Below are 25,219 nucleotides of genomic sequence, written 5' to 3'. Positions count from 1 at the left end.
CTGATCAATGGTCCCTCCACCATTCCACAGTTCAAGAAGCTAGGCATACCCTAAACAGTGAAATGGATGCTGTTTTCATCTTCCCTAATAGCTATGGGCATTCCTATATTCAGCCTTCCAGGATGAGCAACAATTCCTTCTAGACTGGTAGCTTTCTGGATATGCTGTAATCCACTACTATATGTTGGCAGGCCAGCCTGCAACAAAATTCTTTTAATTTGTCTATTCCTTTTCTTTGTATTCACTCTTAGTATGGTGGTAATGTGTTCACAGAGTTGTTTATTTATTTTTTGTTAATTTATTTCTAGTTTTATCTACAAGTTCCTCAAAAGCACTTGTGCCTCACAGTAGGGCCAGTTTAGCTGATGTGGGCTCTCCTTACATTTGCAGACGGTTGTCCAGTGGCACTCCATTAATCCAGATATTGATTCACATTTCTTGGCCAACAGCCCAACACAATGATTGAACAAGCCCGTAGAGATGGATCTGTGAATGGGCTAAGCAGCGTGGAGGCATGTTAATATGATCAGTGCAGGAGTATCTAGGCAGCAGAGAATAGGGAAGATACGAAAGTGTGTTTTTAATTGGAGGTTATTGATAGTCCGGTTTAATTTGCATGATGGATCGAGGTTGTTGTTGTTTTAAGAATGAACTCTTAGCTAAACCCATAGCTGTAATTGGTTCTTCCCTTGAATCTGGGCATCCAGGTTATCAAATCTGCTCGTGTTATGAAGAAGGCTGTTGGTCATCTGATTCCCTTCATGGAAAAGGAAAGAGAGGAAATGCGTGCGTTGTCAGGTTCCACAGAAGAAGAGGCAAGTTTGCACACTACATTGTTTGGTTCTCTTTAATGATTTTTTTTCCATGGTTGTGTTAGAGCCTTGCAGGTTATAGCAAAGTTTATTGTGAGGCATGTATTCATATAATGCTGGTTGCAGCAATCACTGTAAATCACAGAGAGCCAGTGTGGTGTAGTGGTTAAGAGCGGTGGTCTCGTAATCTGGGGAACTGGGTTCGTGTCTCCGCTCCTCCACATGCAGCTGCTGGGTGACCTTGGGCCAGTGACACTTCTTTGAAGTCTCTCAGCCCCACTCACCTCACAGAGTGTTTGTTGTGGGGGAGGAAGGGAAAGGAGAATGTTAGCCGCTTTGAGACTCCTGAAGGGGAGGGAAAGGCGGGATATCAAATCCAAACTCTTCTTCTTCTTAAAACAGAAAAGTAGATTTGCTTTTGGAAACAAGTGGTTGGTTGTAACATGTAAAATTTGCCTTTTGACACTTTCCTCAGTAAAAACAGATGCCCAGTAAGTAACGATAGCCAATGCTGCACAGAGATCCATCATGATAAACTCTGCACCTAATTGTCCTAGACATTGCATGCACTATCACCAAATACCCTAGGGCGTGTGCATGGCTTTTTGTCTCAGAGGGGTGAGCCCAGCTTCCCTCCATCTTTCCTCTTCAAATGCTACACACATCTCCCATAGCAAAACCTGATCTCCTTGTCCGTTTTGCCTATTCTCCTATGCTTCTGGTTGGTGTCTGCCTTTTTATGGCGTATGTTGTTTTGAAGAGCTATTTGTACGATTGCACATTCAAACAATTTACAAGAGGCTGATTTATTAAACACACACACACACACACAGCACAATTGTTTGTTTTTAAGCTGAAAAATTAATGTGGGGAGGGTGCTTTTTGGCACCACAAGGGCCGAGCCATTTGCACAGCTTCATCTGCCTTGGACTGGCACCATTTCCCCCCCTTGAGGTTGATTCCCAAGAGGAGACTGATCACATGACAGCAACATGGTGAAATGCTCTCCAGAATGGAACGCCTCCTGTTTTTACCTACAGATCTGTGCCTCCTTGGGAAGCGTATGTCAAACTGGTGTTTAGTTGCTCCCATATTGGAAATAATCATAGGGCTCGAAAGAACCTGAGGATTGTTGCTATAGCAGGATTTTTCATTCCTAACAAGCGTGAAAATTAAATGACAGCAATTGTTCTTGTAGTTCCAATTGTTGCGAAGGTTGTATTGGATTTGGGAACAAACTGAGACAGTTATGCTGTCTTTGACATTTGGGTAAGATACCAGAATGAGCTAAGACCAAAAAGAAAAAGGCTATGGGAAACATTTAAAACAATCGATAGCTAGCTTAGGAGTTCTACTGGGGTGTGTGTCTTTATCTTATAGGCATATTGGTATTTAAATGGGGAAATTGTATATGTTTACAGAATTTGGCCAATCCTGTATTATTGCTTGGTTGGTGCTACAGAAAATTCTGGATGCTATTGCTAGCAAACAATAAGAGAGAGAGATTCTGTTAGCCCCTAAATGGTGTGCATTAACAATGAGAAAACACTGCTGTCCTGCATTAAAATAATATACATATCTGCTGGCATGGCTTCTCTCTGGAGTGCAGTTACCCCCAGAGCAGTAACCGTAGTGCCAGAACATCAGCAAATACAGAGCACTGGTTATTATGTTTTAGAATGAATGGCTGTGCCTGCAGGCTTGTGCCAGGATCGAAAAGGAAAGCTATTTGGTTCTCTGCCCAGTATTAGAATGCTCCAATTCATTTAATGCTTGAAATTGTCTTGTTTTTACATAGAAGACATCTTTAAATCAAACGCATGTCCTGGTCCACATTGCAGCACTGTCTGCGGTTGGGTGATTTTTCCCCTTCTCCTTCAGCACTTCGTTCCTGTTTGTTTGTAGGGTTTCCATCACCAATTAGATCTGCAATCATTGCTGGACCAGTCCACTATACTTACTTGTTTTCTTTCAGCTTGATTAAATGAATGTGCCTTTCTGCCCCAGCTGTGCAGGCTTTTGAATGTTCATGAATACAACGCAGAATGATCCTGGATGGTGCAGTCACTTGGCATAGTCTCGAATGTTCAATTCTCCCCAAACCTCTACATTTTAGGAAGACAGAGGAGATTAATCATTGTAGTAAATACAATGTTTCTCAGGCATCAAAGATTATTGTTGTGGTTGCTGTTGCTGTTGTTGCTGTTGTTTGTTTATTAAAGATTATATGTGATGTAAAATATTTTGAAGGCCAAGATTGCACATCATGGCTCCAGGTCTGTTTGTTTTGAGCCCAGGTGTGTTTCAGCCATGTAGAAAACTTGGGCTAGAGGCACAGATTTGGAAAGCACAATGGATGCACAACAAAAAGGGTTCAGGCACATCCTGGATTATGGGGCAAATAAGCCACATTGTCAGAACTTCCCAATTCCTACCCCTCTCTGTGCCCCCAACCATTGGATTTTTGAAAGCCTAATTCAGAAGAAGTCAGTGCTGGTGTCCTCCAGATGTAGGGACTACTTGCATAAACTCTAGCCAGCAAGGCCAATGGTTGGGGGCCATGGGAGTTGTAGCCAACAACATCTGGAGGGTACATCCTTGGCTATCCCTCGGATATTACAGTAGAGAAAGAAGGAACCCTGTAGATGACCCCACAGGAATGCTATAAAGTATTAGCAGCTACATCTCCTCAATGAACACATTTTCAGTGACCAATGAGGGAGCTCTCCAAATGAGTTATTTGTTGAAGCCATGCTCATTCTTTCTGTTATGCCTTCCATCCTGTGATTAGTTAAATTATGTGTACAGTAATAGTACAGTAATAGCTGTATCAGACCAAAGGCCTACTTAGTTCAGCATTCTGTTGATGGAGTGGCCATCTAGAATAGATGCCTATGAGAAGCCCATAAGGAAGACATATATTTGTATACAAAAAAACAACTATGCTATGTGATTCATAAATATTTGTTTCTGCCTTTAAAAAAGCTGGTAATAACAGCTGCTTCAATAAACCAGCCATTTATACTGTGCAGGTTGCTCAGATGGGAAATATTCATAAATCCTGCAGATTTTGTTTTAACTCTTGCAGGACCCCTACCATGGCACAATTGTTTTAGCTACTGTGAAAGGTGACGTGCATGACATTGGCAAGAACATTGTGGGAGTTGTTCTGGGATGCAATAATTTCAGGTAATTAGACTAGACCTCGTGCCCTTGTGGGTCCCGTCCCCTGCCCCCCGTGCTTGCTTTGTATTGTCACTGGCAATATTAGAGTCACCTTCTTCGAGTGGGTTGTACAACATTTTGACTAAGCTGCTAGTTCTCTGAGTCAGCTGTGCTTGACAGATGAGCAATTTGTCCTAAACAGAACCAGGTGTTGCAGAGGGAATTGGTTCCCCCTGGTACCACAGTATTTCTCCAGTCATATCTGTTGTTTCCAAGGGAAGAAGTTGCAGGCTATGGGATCAGGTTCAGATGCAGGCCAGATATACTTGAGCAAATGTGGTAGCAGCTCAGAATGGGGAGGGGGGTTGATGGCGTGGTTGGGCAATAAAGTGCTGGGGAAAGGCTGATGTCTGGCTGCTCAGCTGTCTGGAAAGATTAAAAGCCAAATGCTGTTCCCTTTGGCCTTCCTAACAGGATAAGTGATCTTCATTATACCTTATAGCAGAAATGGATTAATTAAGCACATGCACATGATGACTAGCAAAGTACCATTTTCCCTCCCCCTCCAGAGTTATTGATTTGGGAGTCATGACGCCATGTGACAAGATACTCAGAGCTGCTCTTGAGAACAAAGCAGGTATGAGAGCTTCATCACCATTCATCAATCTTAAAAAACAAAACAAAAAACCCACACATTGAAATTATGATCTTGAATTTGCATCTTGAAAGGTTAATTTTCAGTAATCTTGGGGAATTCTGAGCAGATAGATCAGTACAATCTCTGGTTTGTTTGAACTTCAATTACTAAGATGCCTTTAGGAGGTTGGAAAAAACAGGCGTGCTGTGACTTTGAGTAACAAATAATGGGTTGATCTGGATCTATTGGAGTTTGTATGTGTTTTTTCTGGTCTTAATACCTTTTAATTCAGAGGTGTACTGAATCCTTTTACCTCCTAAAATGTTACACACTACAGTTGTGTTTTATGTACCACTGTACAGAAATAAACGTTACAAGAAAGTTAAAATAAAAAAATCCCTTCCAGTAGCACCTTAAAGACCAACTAAGTTAGTTCTTGGTATGAGCTTTCGTGTGCATGCACACTTCTTCTTCTTTATTTTGACTATGGCAGACCAACACGGCTACCTATCTGTAACAAGAAAGTTACATCATGTTACATCAAAATCTTGGAGGAATAAAAGTATATTTGCTTGGCAGCAAAAGCATAACATTGCTGGTGCCAGGCAGATATTCTGGATGTTGTATATTTCATTGATACCCCTTTCACAGATTAATAAGAGTGGTGAGAGCAGGATTGGAAACGTGTGTCTCTCCATAAATTGTGGACTACAATTCCCACAATCCCTGGCTGTTGGCCATGCTGGCTGGGGGCAGCACTGGCCCAGTCATGAGGTGGAATGGAGCAATTTTCTCAACTGTTTGGGAAAGCAAAATGGTGTGCCCTAACACTCCCTCTGATGTTATCATGTGGCAATGCAAAAAACAAACCAAGGCAGTGGGGAACAGGATGAGGAAGAGGTGGAGTGTGCCACTGTGTAGGATGGGGTAGTGGGGGGCATTGTCACAGTCCCTTCTTCCAGCCCTGCATAAGCCTGTTGGGAGTTGGGCTCTTACAACATCTGGAGGGACAGTGGTTTTCCTACCACTGTCCTAGAACTATGTCTAGGGCAATGAAATGTTAGTGGAAACATCTAGACAAGGCCATGAGCTCACCGCACAGTTGGCTGGTTGCTTCTTGTTGCTGTTGTCTGAAATGGCTATTGAACCTTGTGGATGAAAGTAGTTCTAACCATTTATTTTTTAGATATCATTGGTTTGTCTGGCCTCATCACACCCTCTTTGGATGAGATGATATTTGTTGCCAAGGAGATGGAGAGATTAGAAATCAAGATTCCTTTGCTGATTGGAGGAGCAACTACTTCCAGGTAAGTTGGGTCCTTTTTGGTGTGCCCAACGGAGAAGCAAATGTAAATATGCAATACGTTGTTCTCCAGAATGTTAGGCATCTAATAGAGGCAGTATTATTCTTAATTTAACCTTTTAAATGTAACTTTTGGATAATTAACATTATTTAAATTAAAATGCATTCAGGTACTAGTACTCTAGTGTGTTTAAAGTGAAGTAAAGAAAAATGTGGGGTTTTTTAAAATAAAAAAGTAATGTTGAAGCTGATGTTTCAAGGGGATTAAGTGGAGGACTTATGAGATATATAGTGTGATTTTTTTCTTTTTTCAGAAGTACAGATTTTCTGTAGCAAAATTAAGACTTCAAAAACAGTTAAAAGAAATAAACACCCTATGCATTTAGAAATAATGAAATATAAACATTAAGAACAGAAGATCATTTATTAACCAATATAAGGGGCTTGATCCAGACTCTACCCATGGGGTACTCTACTGGAGGAAAATGAGAGGCTATTTTTGAAAATCTGCTCTGAAGGATCTGGCAGGTGGTGCTGTAGGCAGAAGGGGAATTCAGGCAATAAGTGTTTTCTTTCCCTTCCTCTAGTGGGAGGCTCCACTGGATCTTTGTCCCTTCTTTCAATAGAAGTTTGTGAAGTCTAGATCCTACCCAATATGTTGTTGAATGAGGAAAGCTGGGCTTGATGGAAACAGCAAATATACCTGTGCATCAAAGTTTCCAAATAGTTTCTTCCAGTTGCATTGTAGTCCAGATAGCAATTTATGAATGTGAAGTTGGGACAACTTATTCTATCCTGAATACCATGCTAGAAATACTTGCTGCCATTCACTCTTGCTGCTGCTGCAGCCATGGAAATTAATTCATGGTTCAAAAATAAATTAAAGTTGGCATTCTCAGGATTTTGCGTGTCAGGATTCTAAATCCTGGCATGACGGGCTCAATGGACTGTCAAAAAGGAGCTTTATCCAAGCCTAGGGGAATGCATTTAGAAGACTGGGAAAAAAGGTTGCTCTGAAGGGGATATGCTGTCAGAAGAGAGACTTAGATGAACGTGACAGCTGAAGATGTTGGCTGAGAACAGTTAGGCACAAATTTTCCCTCCCACTCCATTGTCGTGCACAGTACAACATTATGTGCTGGAGGGGAAGGTAGAGCTTAGCAACCTCCACCCCCTAAGTAAAATCTGGAGTGTCTGTAGGCACAGCTAAAGAATGATGCCAAAAAAGAGGAAATGCAGCAGTGTAAAATTGCTTTCATTTGCAGCGGACACTTCTCCCTAAGAAAATCATTCCGAAAGAACCAGTGGTTTTTAAAAATATATATATTCACAAATGAAACTCTGACACTCTTTTAAGGATTGAAGGCCTGCCAGAGGGATAGGGACATCTTAAGATAACCTCTGCTCCCCAATCTTGACATGTTGTGATTGCCGTGTACCCTGTTAGGAATTAGCAAAACAGTACACGTCCTTGAAGATCTTGTAAATAGTGTGGAGTGTGCCCCTTTACCCATGCAGATGGACTATCATTTCCATTAAACGGAGAACGGGAGAGTTTTGCGCGATTTATGTTATAGCATTCCCATTGGGGCACAAAAATGCTTGATGTTGAGTCTATATGTGTTCATACTGTTGCTTTTCTATATGTCTTTTCTGTCGTTTCAGGACACATACAGCTGTAAAAATTGCTCCACGATACAGTGCTCCTGTTGTCCACGTCCTAGATGCCTCCAAGAGTGTGGTGGTTGTAAGTTGTGATTTCTAGTCCCATCTTTAGTGTAGGCGGTGAACATTTTCTGCAAGTCCAACTAATGTGTGATGGCTGATGTGCGGGTCATTTTGGACCCGGAAGGGTAGGGTGATGCAGGCTTATGTGTGCCCCACATGACACATGGAAGGGGGGGCAGGAACGGAACCCCCGCACAAAATGGTTACAGCCTGTAATGTATTTTACAAAGGTAAGATTGATTCTAGTGGACCAGATTTAGCTCATTCAGTATAGCATTATATTTCCATCAGTGACCAAATCATTATGCTTCGGGATTTTTTCCCCCAACAGGGCAATTGAATACAGGCCCCTGCCTTTGCCTTCTTGAGGCAGACAATGGTTTGAAGCTTTGTTTTAGTTTGTAACAGTTGGTACTTGCAGTATCCATGAAACTGAACTCTTATTATACATTTGGTCATAACTATTTTAAGAATGTCTCAATTTACACGAGAAAATGTAAGATATTACCAAACAAATCCTGCATTTGTAAAGACTTCTGTATATCATACCGTGTTTTTCTGTTTGGGGTGCTGTTTTTGAATGCTTAAGGCAGTCAAGGGTTTAATTAAATCTGACTATAACAGCTTGCTTAATGAATAATAGAAATCTCAGAAGTGGCTTGCCTGTGATTTGGAAATATATTTGATATGCTTTGCTAGGCTTATGTTTCAGCTACTGCATTTTCAGACTCTTCCCTCTTACAGATGAGACACAAGTCCTCTAAACCGTGTCACTAGGATTTAAAATGGCTTCTGCTGCCTCTGTATAGAGTTAAATGGTTTTCCAGTTCTGTGGAGGGAAATATTGACACTCCTTACTGCTCTGTAAATGGAATCTATAGCCTTCGGTCCTTTTTAAGTGGCAGTAAGAAGGCACCTGGGCCGATTTAAAGCTTTTTTAATGGGACAAGAATAAGTGACGTTTTGCCTTCATATAAACTTGAGTTTATAGTAGAAAAAGCTTAAAGATAAACCTCCCACGTCATCCCACTCCCTCCCTTTCAGTCTTGCTGTCGGAACTCATTCACATGTTTATTTTTTAAGTCTCTGTGTGAGCTCCAGCGCCTTCACATGCAAGCTTTGTGTGTTAAATAGCCCTCTTGAGAAAAGATAAAGAGGAACCATACCCAGAAGCACTTCAAATCAATCATATTTTCCCTGGCAGTTTAACTTCATTTTTATTTTTTCGGCTGGGGGTGGGCATTATTAGCCATATTCTTATGGACTTGATAACTTCATGAGGGAATTTAAGTGCCTGACGGAGAGAGATGGAGAGGTATTGAGTTGCATTACATCACCCTCAAGTCTAATCAGCATGCTGTGTTCATTTCAGTGCTCTCAGCTTTTAGATGAGAATCTAAAGGATGACTTCTTTGAAGAAATACAAGAGGAATATGAAGACATTAGACAGGACCACTATGATTCTCTCAAGGTAAAGAGCACTAACAGACCTTCTTAATGTCAAGTGTACTAGTCATTAGTCATTACTAGCTTTTCTTTCATGCCATTTATTTTTTTAAAAAACAGATAAATCAACTGATATAGTTGCTTGCTCAGAACTGAAGACCTGTCTTTTTTTCCCTACACAGGAAAGGAGATATTTATCACTAGAGCAGGCGAGGAATAAGGGCTTTTATTACGATTGGCTAACTGAATCTAAACCAGGTTAGTTTGCCTTTTAAGAAACCATTTCCTGCCTTATAAGATTACAGAAGATTTATTCTTTTCAGGAGGACTAACAGCGATTTGAAAACCAATCTTGACTTCAGTTAATCTGAGTATTTCTTCGGATTTTAGCTTTTTGTCACAAAATGTTACAAATAATTATTTTAAGTTACGGGTGGAAGCCAAATGCCTATGCCACATCCCTGGGATCGTCTGGAGGGTTCTCACCCTCTCCTTACCCTCCCCTCATATTCCCTCCCTAAGGAGTCACTTGGTGATTTGGATAAGATGGAGAACCTTTTTCAGCCCACAGGCTATATATTCCCACATGGACCATTTTCTGGGGGCCATTCCAGATATCTGTAAATGTTACCTTTTGTACAATAGGCTAGTTTCTACACACGTCTGTATAACCTTGTGTATCATCCCACCAGGCAAGCAAGAGGTATGGTGGGAGTTCAAGGACACATTCCAGCCAGGCAAGAAACACTAGGAGGAGGCAGAGTAGGGCCAGTGAGAGGGTGTGTCCTAGAGAGAATCCCTGGGATCAGATAGAGAGGCCTCGAATACCATAAGCAGCTTCCAGGCCCAGGATTCCCCACGCCTGGGCTAGAAGTTCTATCTATATCTCCTACTGAGTTTCAAGACTAGTACGGCTCCTGCATGTTTTGAAGAGTGGATGACTTCCTCAGCTTGGAGATCTAATTGAGCTACTAAGTGCCAGCTTCCCTAAAGGTTTACCATACACTTTTATCAGCAATGGCTGAAAAGGGAAAGTAAAAATCATTAAAATCTGTTTGCATCAGAACATAGTTTTGCTTACGTTAGGCCTATTCATACAGAGAGAGAGCTTGGTAAGGACCATACCTCAGTGCTTGAGCATCTGCTTTTCATATAAGAAGGTCCCAGGTTCAATTCCGGCATCTCCCAAGTCAGGCTGGGAAACATTCCTTGCCTGAACCCAGGGGAGCTGCTGCCAGTCAGTGTAGGTAGTATAGTGTACAGTGGTACCTCTGGTTGCAAACGGGATCCGTTCCGGAGGCCCGTTCCCAACATGAAAAGAATGCAACCCGCAGCGGCGTGTCTGTGCACGCGTGGGTTGTGATTCGCCGCTTCTGTGCATAACGTCATTTGCGCTTCTGCGCATGCGCGAGCGGCAAAACCCAGAAGTAACCCTTTCCAGTACTTCCGGGTCGCCGCAGGAAGAACCTGAAAGAACGTAACATGAAGCGGACGTAACATGAGGTATGACGGTAGACAAGCTAGATGGCCCAGTGGTCTGACTCAGTATAAGACAGCTTCTTATGTCCCTAATTAGTTAATGAAACAGAAAGGACAACATGGTTCTAGTTCCTTATAGATACAATTGGCAGGTAGATTCTAGATATCACTACAGAATACCTGTAGCAAAGGTAGACGTTTTGAGTCTCTCTTTGTCCGGTTTTCTTCACAGTACATAACTGTATCGAGGGAGCAGTTTTGCTAACTCCAGGCTGGAGACCCTTATCTTCTTAAGAGAAGATTTGGATGTACTGTATAGTTATTGAAAACTTAGTTGTGTGATACTGACATGAGGGTATGACCTGATTTAGGAATAGTACTAGTTTTGGACATACTGTAGAGCCAAGTCGGCATTTTGCCTCCTCAACGCAGATTCAGGGTCCAGGGTGAAGTGACAATCAGCAAATGGGAGCTGTGAGCAGCCTTGCATCAAAGCAAGATTGTCCTTTCAAATATGGACATGTAGAGAGGCTTGTATGATTATTTAGCACATTGGGAACGTTCCACGACAGCCTGCAGTTGAGCACTGCCGAATACAGCATGTAAGGGGGCTACCCAAGTGATCAATGGCTTTATTCTGGCATGATTTTTCACATAACAATGGCTTAATCATCTGTTGGAGCAAATTCTTTTTTACAAAATCTCAAGCCATCATAAACAAATTATTCCATAAAATTAATTGTTTTTCCACCCTTGCTGCAGAGCGGCACAGCTTACGCTTGGAATTTTAGCTGGTAATATTTAAACAGATCAAGTGGTATAAGGGAGTCAAACTTAAAACCAGTGGTTCTCCTATAACTTGGACTCATTGGATATTCCACACACTCTTATTTCGCCATCCTTCCAAAGAGGCAGACATTTTCTGTAAGCCTGCCTGTCTAGTTCAAGATTGTATTTTAGTTGCCATAGTATTAAGGCTTTAAATACCTGCAGTGGCATGCACTGTGCATCAGATGTGGATGCAGCCCACATAGTATGATCCAAATTACAAAATCTGCACATTGCGCTTTTTACAGTTAAACCGCTGTTCCTCGGCACTAGAGTCTTTGAAGATTATGATGTGCAGAAGCTGGTGGAATACATTGACTGGAAGCCCTTTTTTGATGTCTGGCAGCTCAGAGGCAAATATCCCAACCGGGGATTTCCTAAAATCTTCAACGATAAAACAGTGGGTGAGTAACACAGTAGTGTTCTGTGGTGGAGAATCTAAAAGGTAGATAGAGTACAGTGGTACCTCTGGTTAAGAACTTAATACGTTCCAGAGGTCCGTTCTTAACCTGAAACTGTTCTTAACCTGAGGTACCACTTTAGCTAATGGGGCTTCCCGCTGCTGCTGCTGCACGATTTCTGTTCTCATCCTGAGGTAAAGTTCTTAACCCGAGGTACTACTTCCGGGTTAGCGGAGTCTGTAACCTGAAGCGTCTGTAACCCGAGGTACCACTGTATCTTCAAATTGTGTGAATATGCACAACAGTACACATGAGAGCCATGTTAATTAGAGAGAGATTGGTCTGTCATTTTGAAGCTCACTAATGTGCTAGTGCAGTAGGAAAATTGTGACAGCTAATGAAACATCAGCTGTAAACTGTCAGGAGCAGGCAAAAGCAAAGAATTCACCATCCCACCCATACCCCATTAATTTTAGGGTAGACACATGACAAATCTTCTGGGAGCCACACTGCTGTGGTGGCAGGACAAAAGTGGATGTGACTTTCTATATCCCAACACACGTTGTTCCTTCCGGACAAGCAAAAAGGCTTCTTATCCCAGCTGGAGGACACGTTCCAGACAGCCTAAAGCACATATAGAGCAGTGAAGGGTGTGGCGTTCAGGTGGAGCCATGGCTCAAAAAGAGTCTTAAGGGCTGGATCAAGGCTCGCAGGCCTTATTTGCTCCCTAGGCCAAAGGTTCCCCACCCTTGGTTTAAAGCAAATAGATTTTATGAAAGGTTTGTGAATAAACAACTCAGCTAGTTGCTTGTGGTGATTATGAATCACTTTCAGAAGACCAGGCAGTATTTGACTTAATTTAAAAAAGGCCACATTTTATTAACGCAGGCATGTGTTGATAGACTAGTGTGTAATAAAATGTTGTGGCCTAGTAGCTTTTATGGAAGACTTGGTTACAATGCTGTTCTGTTTACATTTACTATGTTTGCAGTAATTTTGTTTTGCTCTGAAACATTTGATGCTAGCCCAGGTTCATACTGTATTTAGTCTTGTCCATGTGTTGTCATTAATAGACTCTAACAGTGAAAATAAAGGAAGTGAACTTAATGATATAGCTGCAAAACAATGAAAAATGATTACCCAACCATTTTTTAAGTTAATTTTTTCGTATGTGCTTAAGGATTCTTTTTCCTTTATTAGGGGAAGAGGCAAAAAAAGTTTATAATGATGCACAGAATTTGCTGAAAACTTTGATTATGCAAAACAGATTTAAAGCTAAAGGTCTAGTTGGATTCTGGCCAGCTCGGAGTGTTCAAGATGACATTTATTTATATGCCACAGAAGAGGAAGTGCAGTCTTCAGAACCAATAGCTAAATTCTGTGGGTTAAGGCAACAGGTAGGATGTAAAACTCTTCTACTTAACATCAAAAGTATGTTGAATTGTGTGCCCGAAGTAGTTTTGGGGTTTGTATAATTCATGTTCATTCAGGTAAACCAGAGGTTGACGTATTTGGACCCAGTGGTAGAAATCTGGGTGATCTGCCAGGATATCTGTAACGGTTTTTGACATCCAGTTTTCTAACAGTAGCCACAACTAAAAAGCTCCATGCTAAATTAAGTTACTGGAAAGGAGCACTTGGCAGGGGAAATCTGGAGTGGATTTTCGTGTGAAAGGACTTGAGAGTTTGGTTCCTAGTTTTTGGTACTGGTCATACATTCTTGGACTGAATATGTGCTCAGAGGCACCCTTTTCTTTAATTCTTAGTGTATGTACACCTGCCAGAGCCACTAGTTTGCACCTGCATCTGGTTGTTGGACCTTGGGGTTCTCAGTGTGTGTGCGTGTGCGTGTGTGTGTTTGCTTTGCTTTGGCTTGTAAGTTAAAGATCTGTTTATAATTCTTTTCAATAAATATTTAAACACCATTAAATTAACTTTTGAATTGTATATAGGATGATGAGTTTATTATAGTTCATATGGCTGTAAGTGGTATGTCATAGTCTTTTGATACGTGTTCTATTTTTATATATTTAATTTTGGAAGAAGAATTGTGAGTTTCTGTTTATCTTGTGCAGCCTTTTGGCATTATGCACCATCTTAATATAACCTCATAAAAGTTTTCATATATGTTTGAACATATTGGGGGGAGAAATACAACTAGACTTTCATTTATTATTGCAGGCTGAGAAAGACTCTTCTTCTACTGATCCCTATTACTGCTTGTCTGATTTCATATCCCCTCTGGAGTCGGGTATACCTGACTATTTGGGTCTTTTCGCTGTGGCATGCTTTGGAGTAGATGAGCTATGCACAGAATATGAGAAGCAGTCTGACGATTACAATATCATAATGGTGAAAGCGCTGGGAGATCGCTTAGCAGAGGTAATTATACTTCTGTTAAGTTTCATGTAACAGTTTTCTAGGAGACTGAGATCCAGGTGAATTAATTGACAAGAGGGATTAAAGAGCTGGTGGGAGGCGTGCCCTAGTCCAGCCCCAAGCTGTGTTTTCTTTAGAGTAGATTGAATGGGGAGTTCCCAGGCGTTCTGGACTTCTGTCTGGTAAACAAGTAGAAAGGAAGGATGCAGGTAAACAAATCTTCCAATTTCAAATCAGACATCAAATTCGCACTGGGATTTCCCCAACAAGGTATGTTGCTGTGAACACGAGAGAATGTGGAAGGGCCACCTCTTTATTATTATGACTACTAGTTGTTGGTAGACCAATTAAGCTGGTAGCTTTTATTGCTCTGAAGAAACATTGCTATACCATAGTCATCCATAATTTTGTGAACTTGCAACATAAACCCTCTTAGTTCTCCCTGTTTCTGAAACCTTTCACCTTACAACTTTTGCACACATTGCCTTCCCTCCTAGTAATTTTGTGATCTGTATTGTCAGTTAAGAGAATTCTCGCTGGATTGTTACAATGACAATTTTTTTTATTTGAGCTGGCTGTGTTGTGAGATTTTTTTTAAAAATAATGCCTGGATTTGAGCTTTTGTTTTAAGTTTTTTCTATCTTATTAATTTTGAATGAAGATTGTATTTTTAATTCAGTTTTTTCTAATTGAAAACAATGAAGCAAACATGATAAGCAATTTAAAACTGGTTTCATGGACAGAAAACAACCAAATAAGTACACTTTCTTGAAGATTTTTATTTTTTTGCGAGGGAATCATCCGACTTGCCACTTACATGCATCTGAAAGGGCCAAAAAAAGAGCATATTGTTCCAGAGTCCCTGTGGAGTCATATTTCTTATAAACATAGTAATAAATAAAAGTATACCAATTTTCCTGTTTCAGCAGGCTTTTGGAAAATCTAATTTGCTGAGATAGTTTTTCTGTTATCATACTCTCCCAAATATATGAATATCAGGAGGCCAAAGGAGCAGGGGTTGTGTCTTTCCACAGCTTAGCTGTTCTGATTTTTTTAAGGATATGTTAAAAGTGTAGAAATAATGGCCCAGTTTATTTTTATATGAAAATTTCACTATAAATAAGGAGATGTAGGAAAGAACCTGGTTTCTTCAAGGCTTTTGTCTGTAATGAATTGAAGTCATGGGTAAAGTATACTGAAACACATTTAAGTGACAGATAAAAATAACTGTGTGTTAAGTACTTGGATTCAGATTGCAACTTGCTTCTGCTCTGTTCCAAGGCATTTGCCGAGGAGCTGCATGAAAGGGTCCGGAAAGAATTTTGGGCTTACTCTGAGGGTGAACAGCTGGAATTTTCAGACCTGCGTAGGATCAGATATGAGGGGATTCGTCCTGCCCCTGGGTATCCCTGTCAACCTGACCACCTGGAAAAACTCACCATGTGGAGACTTGCAAACATTGAGGAGGCAACAGGTACTTTAGCTGACGTCTGATTTTAAACTTACTTTTTTTGTTTTTAAATAACCTTTTTCATTATTCATAATTAATTTTATAATGAATGGTTTTAGAATGTTGTTTATGCTGTACTTTTGTACTGTTTTATTGTTGTTAGCCGCCCTGAGCCCGGCTTCGGCTGGGGAGGGCGGGATATAAATAAAATTTATTATTATTATTATTATTATTATTATTATTATTATTATTATTATTTTCTCTTTTTTGGCCTTCCAGCACCTCCCTAAGTCTCCTCATTCCCTGGGTCCTTCCCAAGCAATCTGATACTCTGTCACCTTGCCTGTCTTTACTCCATCCTCTTTTGGTTCTGGGAGACCAGGGGGGAGGTGTGATAAGAATTAACTTCTACACCACCACCTTGCTCATACTCAGGTGAGGGAACATTAAATAAAACATGGAACCAAGGAAGTAAACTCAAGCCCAGCATCCAGGAGCGACCCAGCGTTAATTAAAACTGTTGCAATAGGACAGCCTTGCCAACCCACTGCTCTGCTGCTAGTTAGAAGGACTCTCACCTGGATTACAAATAAGTGGTGGAGAAGCGAATTCTTACCACGGAAGAGACCTGGTTGCAGCAGGACGGGGACCTCCTGGCGGCTTCAGCAGCCTGCCTTATCTCTGCCTCTTGACCCCTTCCTCTCCAGCCTCTGCTTCTGCCTCTGATTCTGGACTGCTCTCTGCCACGGACTCTCCCTCCTCACTAAACCCTGTTAGCTCTTCAGCGTCCGGCATCTCCTCCCCCCACTCTTCTCCCTCTTCTCCTTCTGACCACTCATTGTCATCCCACCACCAATCCCCTGGCTCTGAGCCTTCTTCCCTTTGGGGGGGTTCCCCCAACCGGTGCCTCCCACCACTTCTCTGCATCCAGCCAGTCCATGACAATAGCTCATTCACAGAATATAATTTTTTGTAATCAGCAAGGTATAACCAAATAATGTTGTATAAGAATGCTGTGGGGCAGCCTCCATCCTGCTGCCTCCCAGCTGTTTTGTACTACAACTCCCGTCAACCCCCAGCTAACAGGCCACTGATCCATGGCCCTTAAATTGGGTTATGAGCATAAGTACCTATTTCCAAAGCAGTACCTCTTTAAGTGCTTGAAATGATTCACGTTAATTATCTTGTTAACCCTCAGGTGAGGCACGCCAGTGTCGTAACATCCATATTATACATTGGGTAACATGGGCTAGCGCTGTAGCTTGCCATGCTGTGAGTTCCTCGCTGAGGTGGGATTTGAATCAAAGCACATCACACAGCTCATTTTCCAGCCACAACACACTCTTCTAAGTAATAAACTGCAAATGTTTTCCATTGATGCTTGCAGGTATTCAGCTGACAGAATCCTTAGCCATGCTGCCTGCTTCAGCAGTGTCAGGTCTCTACTTTTCCAACCCTGAATCCAAGTACTTTGCTGTTGGGAAAATATTGAAAGATCAGGTAAGGCCTGAGCACCTCTAGCAGTTGTTTGACATCCTTTCTTGCCTTCCCAGTACTATATATTTCAATCGGATAAGGGCCATTTCTTTTAAATGTGATGGATGCTGTAAAAACCACAAACTTTTTGAAAATAGTTCTTAGATCTGTAAACAAGATCTTTCTGACATGAACTCCCTTAGACCTTTTGTGTCTTTAAAGATTTCTATCCCAAAAGAAGTATCACAAACCCTTTTTTTAAAAAAAAAAAAGGCCCACACTCTATAGCTCCTTAGCAGAAAAGGCTTTCAGAGTAACTTACATAAGATGAATAAAAAACCCCAAGATTGTTAAACTGATGGGCTGGGACTGTCTAAAGACATGGCAATCTAAAAGGCATACTATGACCTTAAAAAAGGGGATGAAAAGGGAAGAAGAAACTCTCAAAATTACATAGCAATACTTATAAATACCATCTGGAATAGAAACAGTTCAGGGCATGGTGGAGCCAAGTGGATTTGGTCTCTTGTCAAAGCTGATGAGTTGCCCTGTATTCCATTTCAGCCTCTGCAGACACGCATTAAGCAGGACTGCAGTCACACCAACTAGCCCTGGACCTGTTGTTTCACTGGAATGAACCAACAAACACATTGAAAGGGCCATAGATTGTTTAAGGAGCCAAGGGCCTGGTTACAGAGAAACATTTTTTTCCTGGCGCCTAAAGATATGTAATGAAGGCGCCAGGGAAGCCTCCCTGGGGAGAGTATTCTACAGACGGGGAGCCGCCACAGAAAAGGCCGTTCTTGTGCTGCCACCCTCCGCGGAGAGACCTCTCATGGAGGAGGCACACAAAGAAGGGCCTCAGGTGACGATTGCAGAGTCCAAGTCAGTTTATTGGGGGAGAAGCAGATACATTGGGATCATTTTTTTAATGTCCAATTTGGATCTGCAATTTTTGACATTCTAATTTTAACATTTTGTGTTTGATGCAGTAGTTTGGAAGCCTTTGTTGTTTGTCTAGTTTTTTGTCTTATTTTGTGTGTTTTTATACTTTATATGATGTAGAAATGCATTTTTTAAAAAATAAAAAAGGATGCAAGTGTAGAGAGCAGAGGTGGTGAGACTTAATTTCTCAGATACTTTGATTGCACAGAGAAGTTGAAGTCTCAGCTCTTAAAATGCTAAATTATCCCTCTCTTGGTTCATTCTGCAGGTTGAAGATTATGCCTTAAGGAAAAAGATGCCTGTGGCAGACGTGGAAAAATGGCTGGGGCCCATTCTTGGATATGATCCAGAATAACTGTATGTGCATTGAGGGTGGGGGGGTGCATTAGGGCTTTTGTCTTGAGAGATACAAATGAGAAGAAAAGGCAAAGGTTAGGACTCATGCACAAGAAACAGGTACCATATGGAGGCAACCACCTCATCCCCGCCCCCAACAAGCCACAGTGTCTGCCTCAGCAAAAGCTAAAAAAATATTGGCAATGGAGTAAATCATTTAGTTTTGGTCACCATAGAAAGTCAGTTAAAATGGCCAACATGTGGTGACCATTTAATATACAGATACAGGTTCGCATGTATCATGTTTCTAATTAAAAGGTCCTCCCACTTGATTTTTGGGGCCCGATGTTAAAGAGATGAATATATACATGAAATGCTCCTGACTTGCTAAGATGTTGGGGCTTTTAATCAGAAAAGTTTAGTATTTAAATGTGCTGTTAGAGGAGCACTAATGAAACGCTACACAGAGCCCATAACCCATAATTATCTCCCTGTGCGAATATTGTTACTGGGTTGAGCACAGCCATTATTATTTATTTGTAGCCATAAAAAATTATGTTAAGACAAATATTTGCACTGATATGTTCCACTGCCCAGGAATATGAATACAATCACAGGACACTGATCTTTGATTGGACTGTGTGTATATATAATGGCAAATAGAGTCAGAAATCTGACAGAGATTATAAGTGCCTTGATTCTGATTTCCACAATAAATTCTCTTTTTAGCCTTTGTCTTTCTAAATAAGCTTACCCGATTGTTCACTGTAGCTCAACTATCTGGTAGACTCAGGAAAATCACGTAATTCTTTGAATTTTTAAATTTCTACTTATATTCACAGGTAGTTAAGCTTTTTGTTCTGTTACTACTGGGGAAAGTTTCTTTGCCTGTCTTTTTTGTTATATACCAACATTTGCCACAGTATTAGGCTCTAAGTCTTTAGGTGTTTACTTCTTAAAATGTGGCACCACACTAGCTTACCCGCTGCCATAATAAGGTCAGTCGCTTGAAATCTCCATTGAAATTCCCCACCCAATTCCATTTTTGAAGACCTGTGTGATTCTTTGAATTTTCTCAGTTTGAGAGATTAGACTTCCACAATAGAATTTTATGCATTTCATTTTGTAGCATGAGAATAGCACTCTTATTCAAAGAAGCATAAATATCATTTATAAACAGGTTTTGATAGGTTCTGCTCAGGGCCTCAATAAAGTGAAAGTAAACAGTTTACATTTCTTAAGCTACAAAGAAGCATCTAATTTTGTTATACTTGACAAGATTCTGTCCCAGGACCAATAGATTAGAGCTGACTCCAGAAAACAAGGTAAAAAACAGGACTAAGTTTGACATTCTTGAAAGGTCAAATGTATCCTTTCAAGAACAGTTGAAATGTGATGGACAATTCTTAACAGGTTGTTCTTGATGAGTGGACATATGGATATGTCCCCAATGGTTCAGACTGCCAGTCAACGTGTGATGTGCTGAGCTGAAATGAGTGTATTCAGTACTGCTTGAGGAAAAGTTGTTTGAGTACCCTGGTTCCATTATCCAAGTATCATGGAAGCTGCTGCAGCATGGCTTCTTCTCATACTCCTTGAATAACTTAGATAGCCCCAGGGCTTCTAGCCTTTCGGGTGCTACTGCATTAAAACTTCTGTTTTCTCTGACCATTGGTCATACTGTTTGGGATAGACGGGAGTTGCAATCCAACAACGTCTGGAGGACTAGGATGTTCCTCACCACTGCACTAGAGCATTGCCCCTGTTTCCATGCTGGAATGGAAAGCTGCGTTACTGTGATTCCCCTCCCTCCCACCAATGATCTTGGACTTCTGATTTTACCCAAAGCACTTGGGTAAAATCAAAATGCAGCCGGTTGATCCCCTTTACGAAATCCTTGCCTATAACATGACTGAGAGTCAGATAAGGCTATCAGGAGGGCAATTTGCACAGAGGAAACAGAAATATATCTCGGGGTGGATTTCTTTTGACTACAGAAGTTCACAAAAGGATCAACGTTATACTAGCTGCATAGATAAGACAGTGACCTGGTTTGCACGCCGTTGTCACATTAAGCCAAAACATGGCTTAGCACAAATAAACAGGCTTCCAAAGAAGAGAATTTGGCCATTTTTCTTGTCCTCAGTAGTCCTACCACTGCACTGAGCTACACCATTGTTTACCCGAGTGTGTCAGGGGATCATAGTTTTGCTCTCCTGGACCAATCACTAACCATAAACTATTAAGACAAACCTGGATTTGGACAACATGCCAAACCATGACTTAGCTCAATGGAGCAGCAGAATGGCAGAGAAGTAAGCCACAATGATCTGATCTAATCTAATGCTTGTGTGTTCACACTAAGCCATAGTCTGGCTCTTTGACATGTGAACCAGGCCTGTGAATGGAAAATCTGCTGCTTGCTTCCTGAAAGTTTGTTTTTCAGTTACCTAGTCCAGCAAAGCTGCCTTTAGGTGTTGATGCATCTGCAATGCAACTTGCTTAGCAGCTGATGTCAATGAAAACAAGAACTTTGATTATTAAACTGCCAAACAATAGAACAGATTCAGAGCATTGTGAAGCGCAGCAGGAAATATGAAAATGGATGTTTAAATAGTCAAAGCTTGTGTGCGTGCTTTATGTAACGGTACATTATTCTGACTTGCATAATGTTTTGTATTATAAATGCATATTGAGACTGAGTTTCAAAAGTTTGCCATTAAATTTTGATTCAGTCAAAGATAGCCTTGTCCATTTTTGTTTCTCTTTTATTAAATGAATGTAAGTCTTCAGGGATAAGACTGAAAGAAAAAGCAACAAGAGTTATTTATGATGGATGGAGGTGGGGGTGGCTGGAATTCCAGCCTCAGCTTCCAAAAGAAACTGTATCATCGCCAGCCATTGCTTCTAATCAACCCATGGAGCCTCTGGCTGTGAGCTGCCTTTGGTCTTAGGCCTGCCAGAGTTTCCCACCCTGACTCAAGGGCATCTTCCAAGAGGTGAGTACTGTAATCTTTGGGTGAATGGTGGTATGATTTTTTTTTATTGTTGTTAATACCGACATGTTACTCCAAACTTCCATCCAGATGCCTTTAGCATCAGGGTCAGCATCAGCAAGGGGCTATCTTTATCCTTGCTCCTTTGGTTCTTTAGGTTCCCTTCTAGATCTCAAGAATCTTCAAGAGCTCAAAAAACCCTTCTGTTAAATCTGTATCCATCTATAAAACCAGCTATGCCAGTTTGGAGTCTTGTGTTCTCAATATGGAGGCCAGTGACTTACATGGTGTCTGTGATGATCCATATTTTCTTCTTATGCATATAGACAATGTTGTACTGTAATCCAGCCAAAAGATCTGACTTTCAACTATCATGGGACATTTTCCTTTTTTGTTTCCTTCTGCTAGAGAAAAGGCTGCATCCCTTGTCCTTTCAATACGTATTTCCATCACCGACCAATGCAGCGCTCCAACTTCACCCACCCCTTCCACCATAAAGTACTGTGCATTGGTTGTGCAAGGTAAAGGTAAAGGACCCCTGGACAGTTAAGTCCAGTCAAAGGTGACTATGGGGTTGCGGCGCTCATCTCGCTTTCAGGCCAAGGGAGCCTGTGTTTGTCCACAGACATCTTTCCGGTCATATGGCCAGCATGACTAAGCCGCTTATGGCGCAACAGAACACCGAAACCAGAGCAGTGCACGGAAACACCATTTACCTTCCCGCCAGAGCGGTACCTCTTTATCTACTTGCACTGGCGTGCTTTCGAACTGCTAGGTTGGCAGGAGCTGGGACTGAGCAATGGGAGCTCACCCCATCATGGGAATTCGAACCGCCAACCTTCTGATCTGCAAACTCAAGAGGCTCAGTGGGTTAGACCACAGCGCCACCCGTGTTCCTATTGGTTGTGCACACAAAAGCTGGCATTTGGCAGTCTTCCACTTCCTGTTTTCCTAAGTACAGTTGCATTTACCAAGTCATGCATATGTGTAACTACACAGAGGCCTCAAGGAAAAATAGCAGGTTGCTTACATATAACTGATGTTCTTTGAGAGATCATCTATGGAGTCGCATAACCTGAAGTTGGTTCTGTAGACAGATATTTTGAGATCTTTTATCCAGAGTCGTTGCACATGAAGATTGCACAGTAACTTCAGTTACCCGAATTATTTTGAGGAATTAGCAAGGACCACCGATATGGGTTTGAAGAGAAAAATGCTTATTTACAGAACTAAAATTTGAATGTGTAATTGCTTTGTGGTTTGAGTAAGCAAATGCTTGGAACAGCTTGGGTGAGGATCCATAAAGATTTTAGAAAGTGGTTTCTTGGGGACAAACCATAAAGGACTTAGAAGGTGGTTTAAAGTAAGGTTACCTGAGGAAAAATATGTAATTATATTGAGGCAGAGGCTAGAGGAAAGTTTCCTTCAAGACAAAAATTTGTAGACGTACAGCAGTACAATTTCCCCACCACTGTACGACCGAGCATTTTCAGGGAGCAAAGGTAAGGATCGTGAGCCCATCAAGACAGCATGCCATATTTGGCTCATGGCAGTTGATAAATTGATCGGGTGCTGAGTTAGGTATTAGCATATCTCTCAACCCCAAGAGAAGCAAGTAGTCTCCTTCTGATGGGGGCAGCCAGGGTCCACCCAGGTTTGCTTTCTCTGTTGCGCTTGGAAAGAATCTGCACTCATGGGAGTTGTGTCGCCTGCAGGTTGAACGTTCAAGGGCATTCACAGAGTGCCAACTGAAGTGAGTCCTTTGGTAACAGTGTGGCTGCAAAGATTACCACAAAGCATCACTTAGAAGTTTTCCCTCCCCACATTTGTCCCTCCCCTATGTAACTTTAATTTGGGCACTAATAAAGAGTATTATAGGGTTTTGCCCTTGCAAGTCTACCACTAGCTCCTTCCTGCTGACCTTAGCTAACCCTGTTCCCTAGGGGAGCACATGTGCCTGGCAAGTGGCAATAAGTCTACTACTTCCTGGGGATCAAGAGGTTCCCAGAAATCACATTGTTTCAGCTGCTTTCGCCCACTTTCTTGATCATCCTGCTAGCTGGTTGCCACTGCAGCCTCCCACTCCTCTGGAGACTTCCCCGGTGCACTTTTCACATATGGGCTGGCTTGTGAATGCTTTATGCCATTAAGCTGAATTTCAGTGTGTCTTGTACAAACCTCTGCGGTGGTCTGTCGGTGTTTATCTCCCCAAAATTCCTCTCCGTGTGTGCTTTAATACAGGAAATGATTCATTTCAGCAGACACCATGTACAGTATCTGTTGGATACTGCGTTGCTAATGCTGAAGTTTGTTTTGAGCTGCAAAGTACTTGAGCCTAATGCTGCTATTCAGTGTTTTTTTTTATTTAAAAAAAGCATGAACCTGATCTAGTCGACATCCTTTATGCACTAATGTGTCAGTTGTGACCTTGCGAGAAAATCCATCAGCTATTTAGGGGGGGAGGCTGGTTGGCAGCAAGCACTGAGATAGATGTCTTATTGATCACGGGGCTCATTTAACAAACTGCGCTTTAGATACATGTTGGTACAAATTGTACTCTAGTTATTATAAATTACGCTGCCCTTTTACTAGCACTTTTCAGGACTGCTTGTGCTAAGTGGTTTGGAATTCAGGATGTAACTTGTCTCAAAGGTCTAGTTTTGAATTAGGTGGTACACCATTGTCTGGACTGGACTGCCTCAGACTACAAGTTGAGATGCACATAATTCAATTCATAATTCAATGCAAAGAAATCCTCCAGATGCTATAGGGGCTCCGTATGAGAACCTTTCTCCCTGACTATTTTCTTTTATTATCTGTGTGAACTCTGTTGCTTGTTGGGAGGATTATTGAGCCCAGGTACAGCTTTACTGGTTTAATGAGAACTAATCCTAAAGTGGCAAGCTTTTAAATCCTATAAAAGTCTTTGCAACCATTATTCTGTTCTAGATGGGTTTCATTCCATCATAGGCCAAATGGAGTATCCCCCCCCCCGTATTTCTCACAGTGGAGGACGGTTGTCAGAAACATTGGCTTTGCGTTTGGATAACCTGCATAAAAGATCATAGCTCCAAAAGGCACTTGTCCAAGCCTCATACATCCAAGGGCTAAGACTGACTTAACCACTCTCTTTCCCCTTAGGTCAAAGTTACAATATTGTTGCACACCATCCCAAACTCTGAGCTGTACGAGATTTCAGGGGTTCCAAGTGCTTACCTAAGACTGCAGTGTCTTTATCATTTATGGTTTATATATAAAACCTGATCAGCTTTACAGTATTAACACCCCAAGAGGGTCTTGCATCCCCCAGAGCCGCAACCTTGGAGTCAAGCAGAAATCAAACATCGCTCTATCTTCCCAGCTTGTTGCTTTGCTTCAAGCTCACATCACTCCAAAAACACCCTGCTCTCCGCTTTGTCTTTCTAATTACCTGTGAATTGCCGGAAGGGGCTCCACCCATTTGCTATCTCATACAGAGCCCCTTCCTTTGTTCCCTTAATGACCCATTACCTCACTAGGAAGCTAGCCTGGCTAGTCCAAGAATTAGAAGAAAACCCAGGCATTCAGCTTAACCCACCCCAAAAGCTGATAACAATATATTAGGAAAGCCACAGGGATTTGGACTGCAATCCTATACCCATGCTGTTTAATATTGATATGAAAACTTATATGAAGAGTTGTAGCGGTATCATCAATATGCAGTCTGTCTGTCTGTCCCTCTCTCTCTCTGTTTCATTGCTATCAAGAGAGGCAGTTCGAATCTTTAACAAGTGGTTACAGGCAGTAATGGGCTTAATGTGGGCCAATAAATTGAAATTGAATCCAAGCAAGATGAATC

The 25,219-nt window shown here is 41.5% G+C and overlaps 1 protein-coding gene across 4 annotated transcripts in view; it reads left to right on the top strand.

The window, feature by feature from the left end:
• MTR (5-methyltetrahydrofolate-homocysteine methyltransferase) overlaps positions 1-21,125 on the top strand; it is a 58,346-nt gene extending 37,221 nt beyond the window's left edge. For 3 of the 4 annotated variants that reach the window (XM_082214988.1, XM_082214989.1, XM_082214990.1), the window contains 13 exons: positions 708-815; positions 3,901-4,001; positions 4,547-4,614; positions 5,801-5,921; positions 7,583-7,664; positions 9,018-9,116; positions 9,274-9,349; positions 11,647-11,802; positions 13,000-13,196; positions 13,981-14,181; positions 15,460-15,652; positions 17,016-17,128; positions 18,318-21,125. In XM_082214988.1, coding sequence (XP_082071114.1) covers positions 708-815; positions 3,901-4,001; positions 4,547-4,614; positions 5,801-5,921; positions 7,583-7,664; positions 9,018-9,116; positions 9,274-9,349; positions 11,647-11,802; positions 13,000-13,196; positions 13,981-14,181; positions 15,460-15,652; positions 17,016-17,128; positions 18,318-18,404 — 1,602 coding nt within the window. In that variant the 3' untranslated portion in view covers positions 18,405-21,125. Of the gene's footprint in view, positions 1-707; positions 816-3,900; positions 4,002-4,451; positions 4,615-5,800; positions 5,922-7,582; positions 7,665-9,017; positions 9,117-9,273; positions 9,350-11,646; positions 11,803-12,999; positions 13,197-13,980; positions 14,182-15,459; positions 15,653-17,015; positions 17,129-18,317 lie in introns of those variants that run through there. The other variant, XM_082214991.1, reaches the window with a different exon arrangement.
• Positions 21,126-25,219: the final 4,094 nt, after the last annotated feature.

Source organism: Podarcis vaucheri (assembly GCF_965113315.1).
Source record: "Podarcis vaucheri genome assembly, chromosome: 3".
In the NCBI taxonomy this organism is placed as follows: domain Eukaryota; kingdom Metazoa; phylum Chordata; class Lepidosauria; order Squamata; family Lacertidae; genus Podarcis; species Podarcis vaucheri.
Note: the sequence above shows the minus strand (reverse complement) of the source record. Positions and strands in the feature narration are given on the sequence as shown.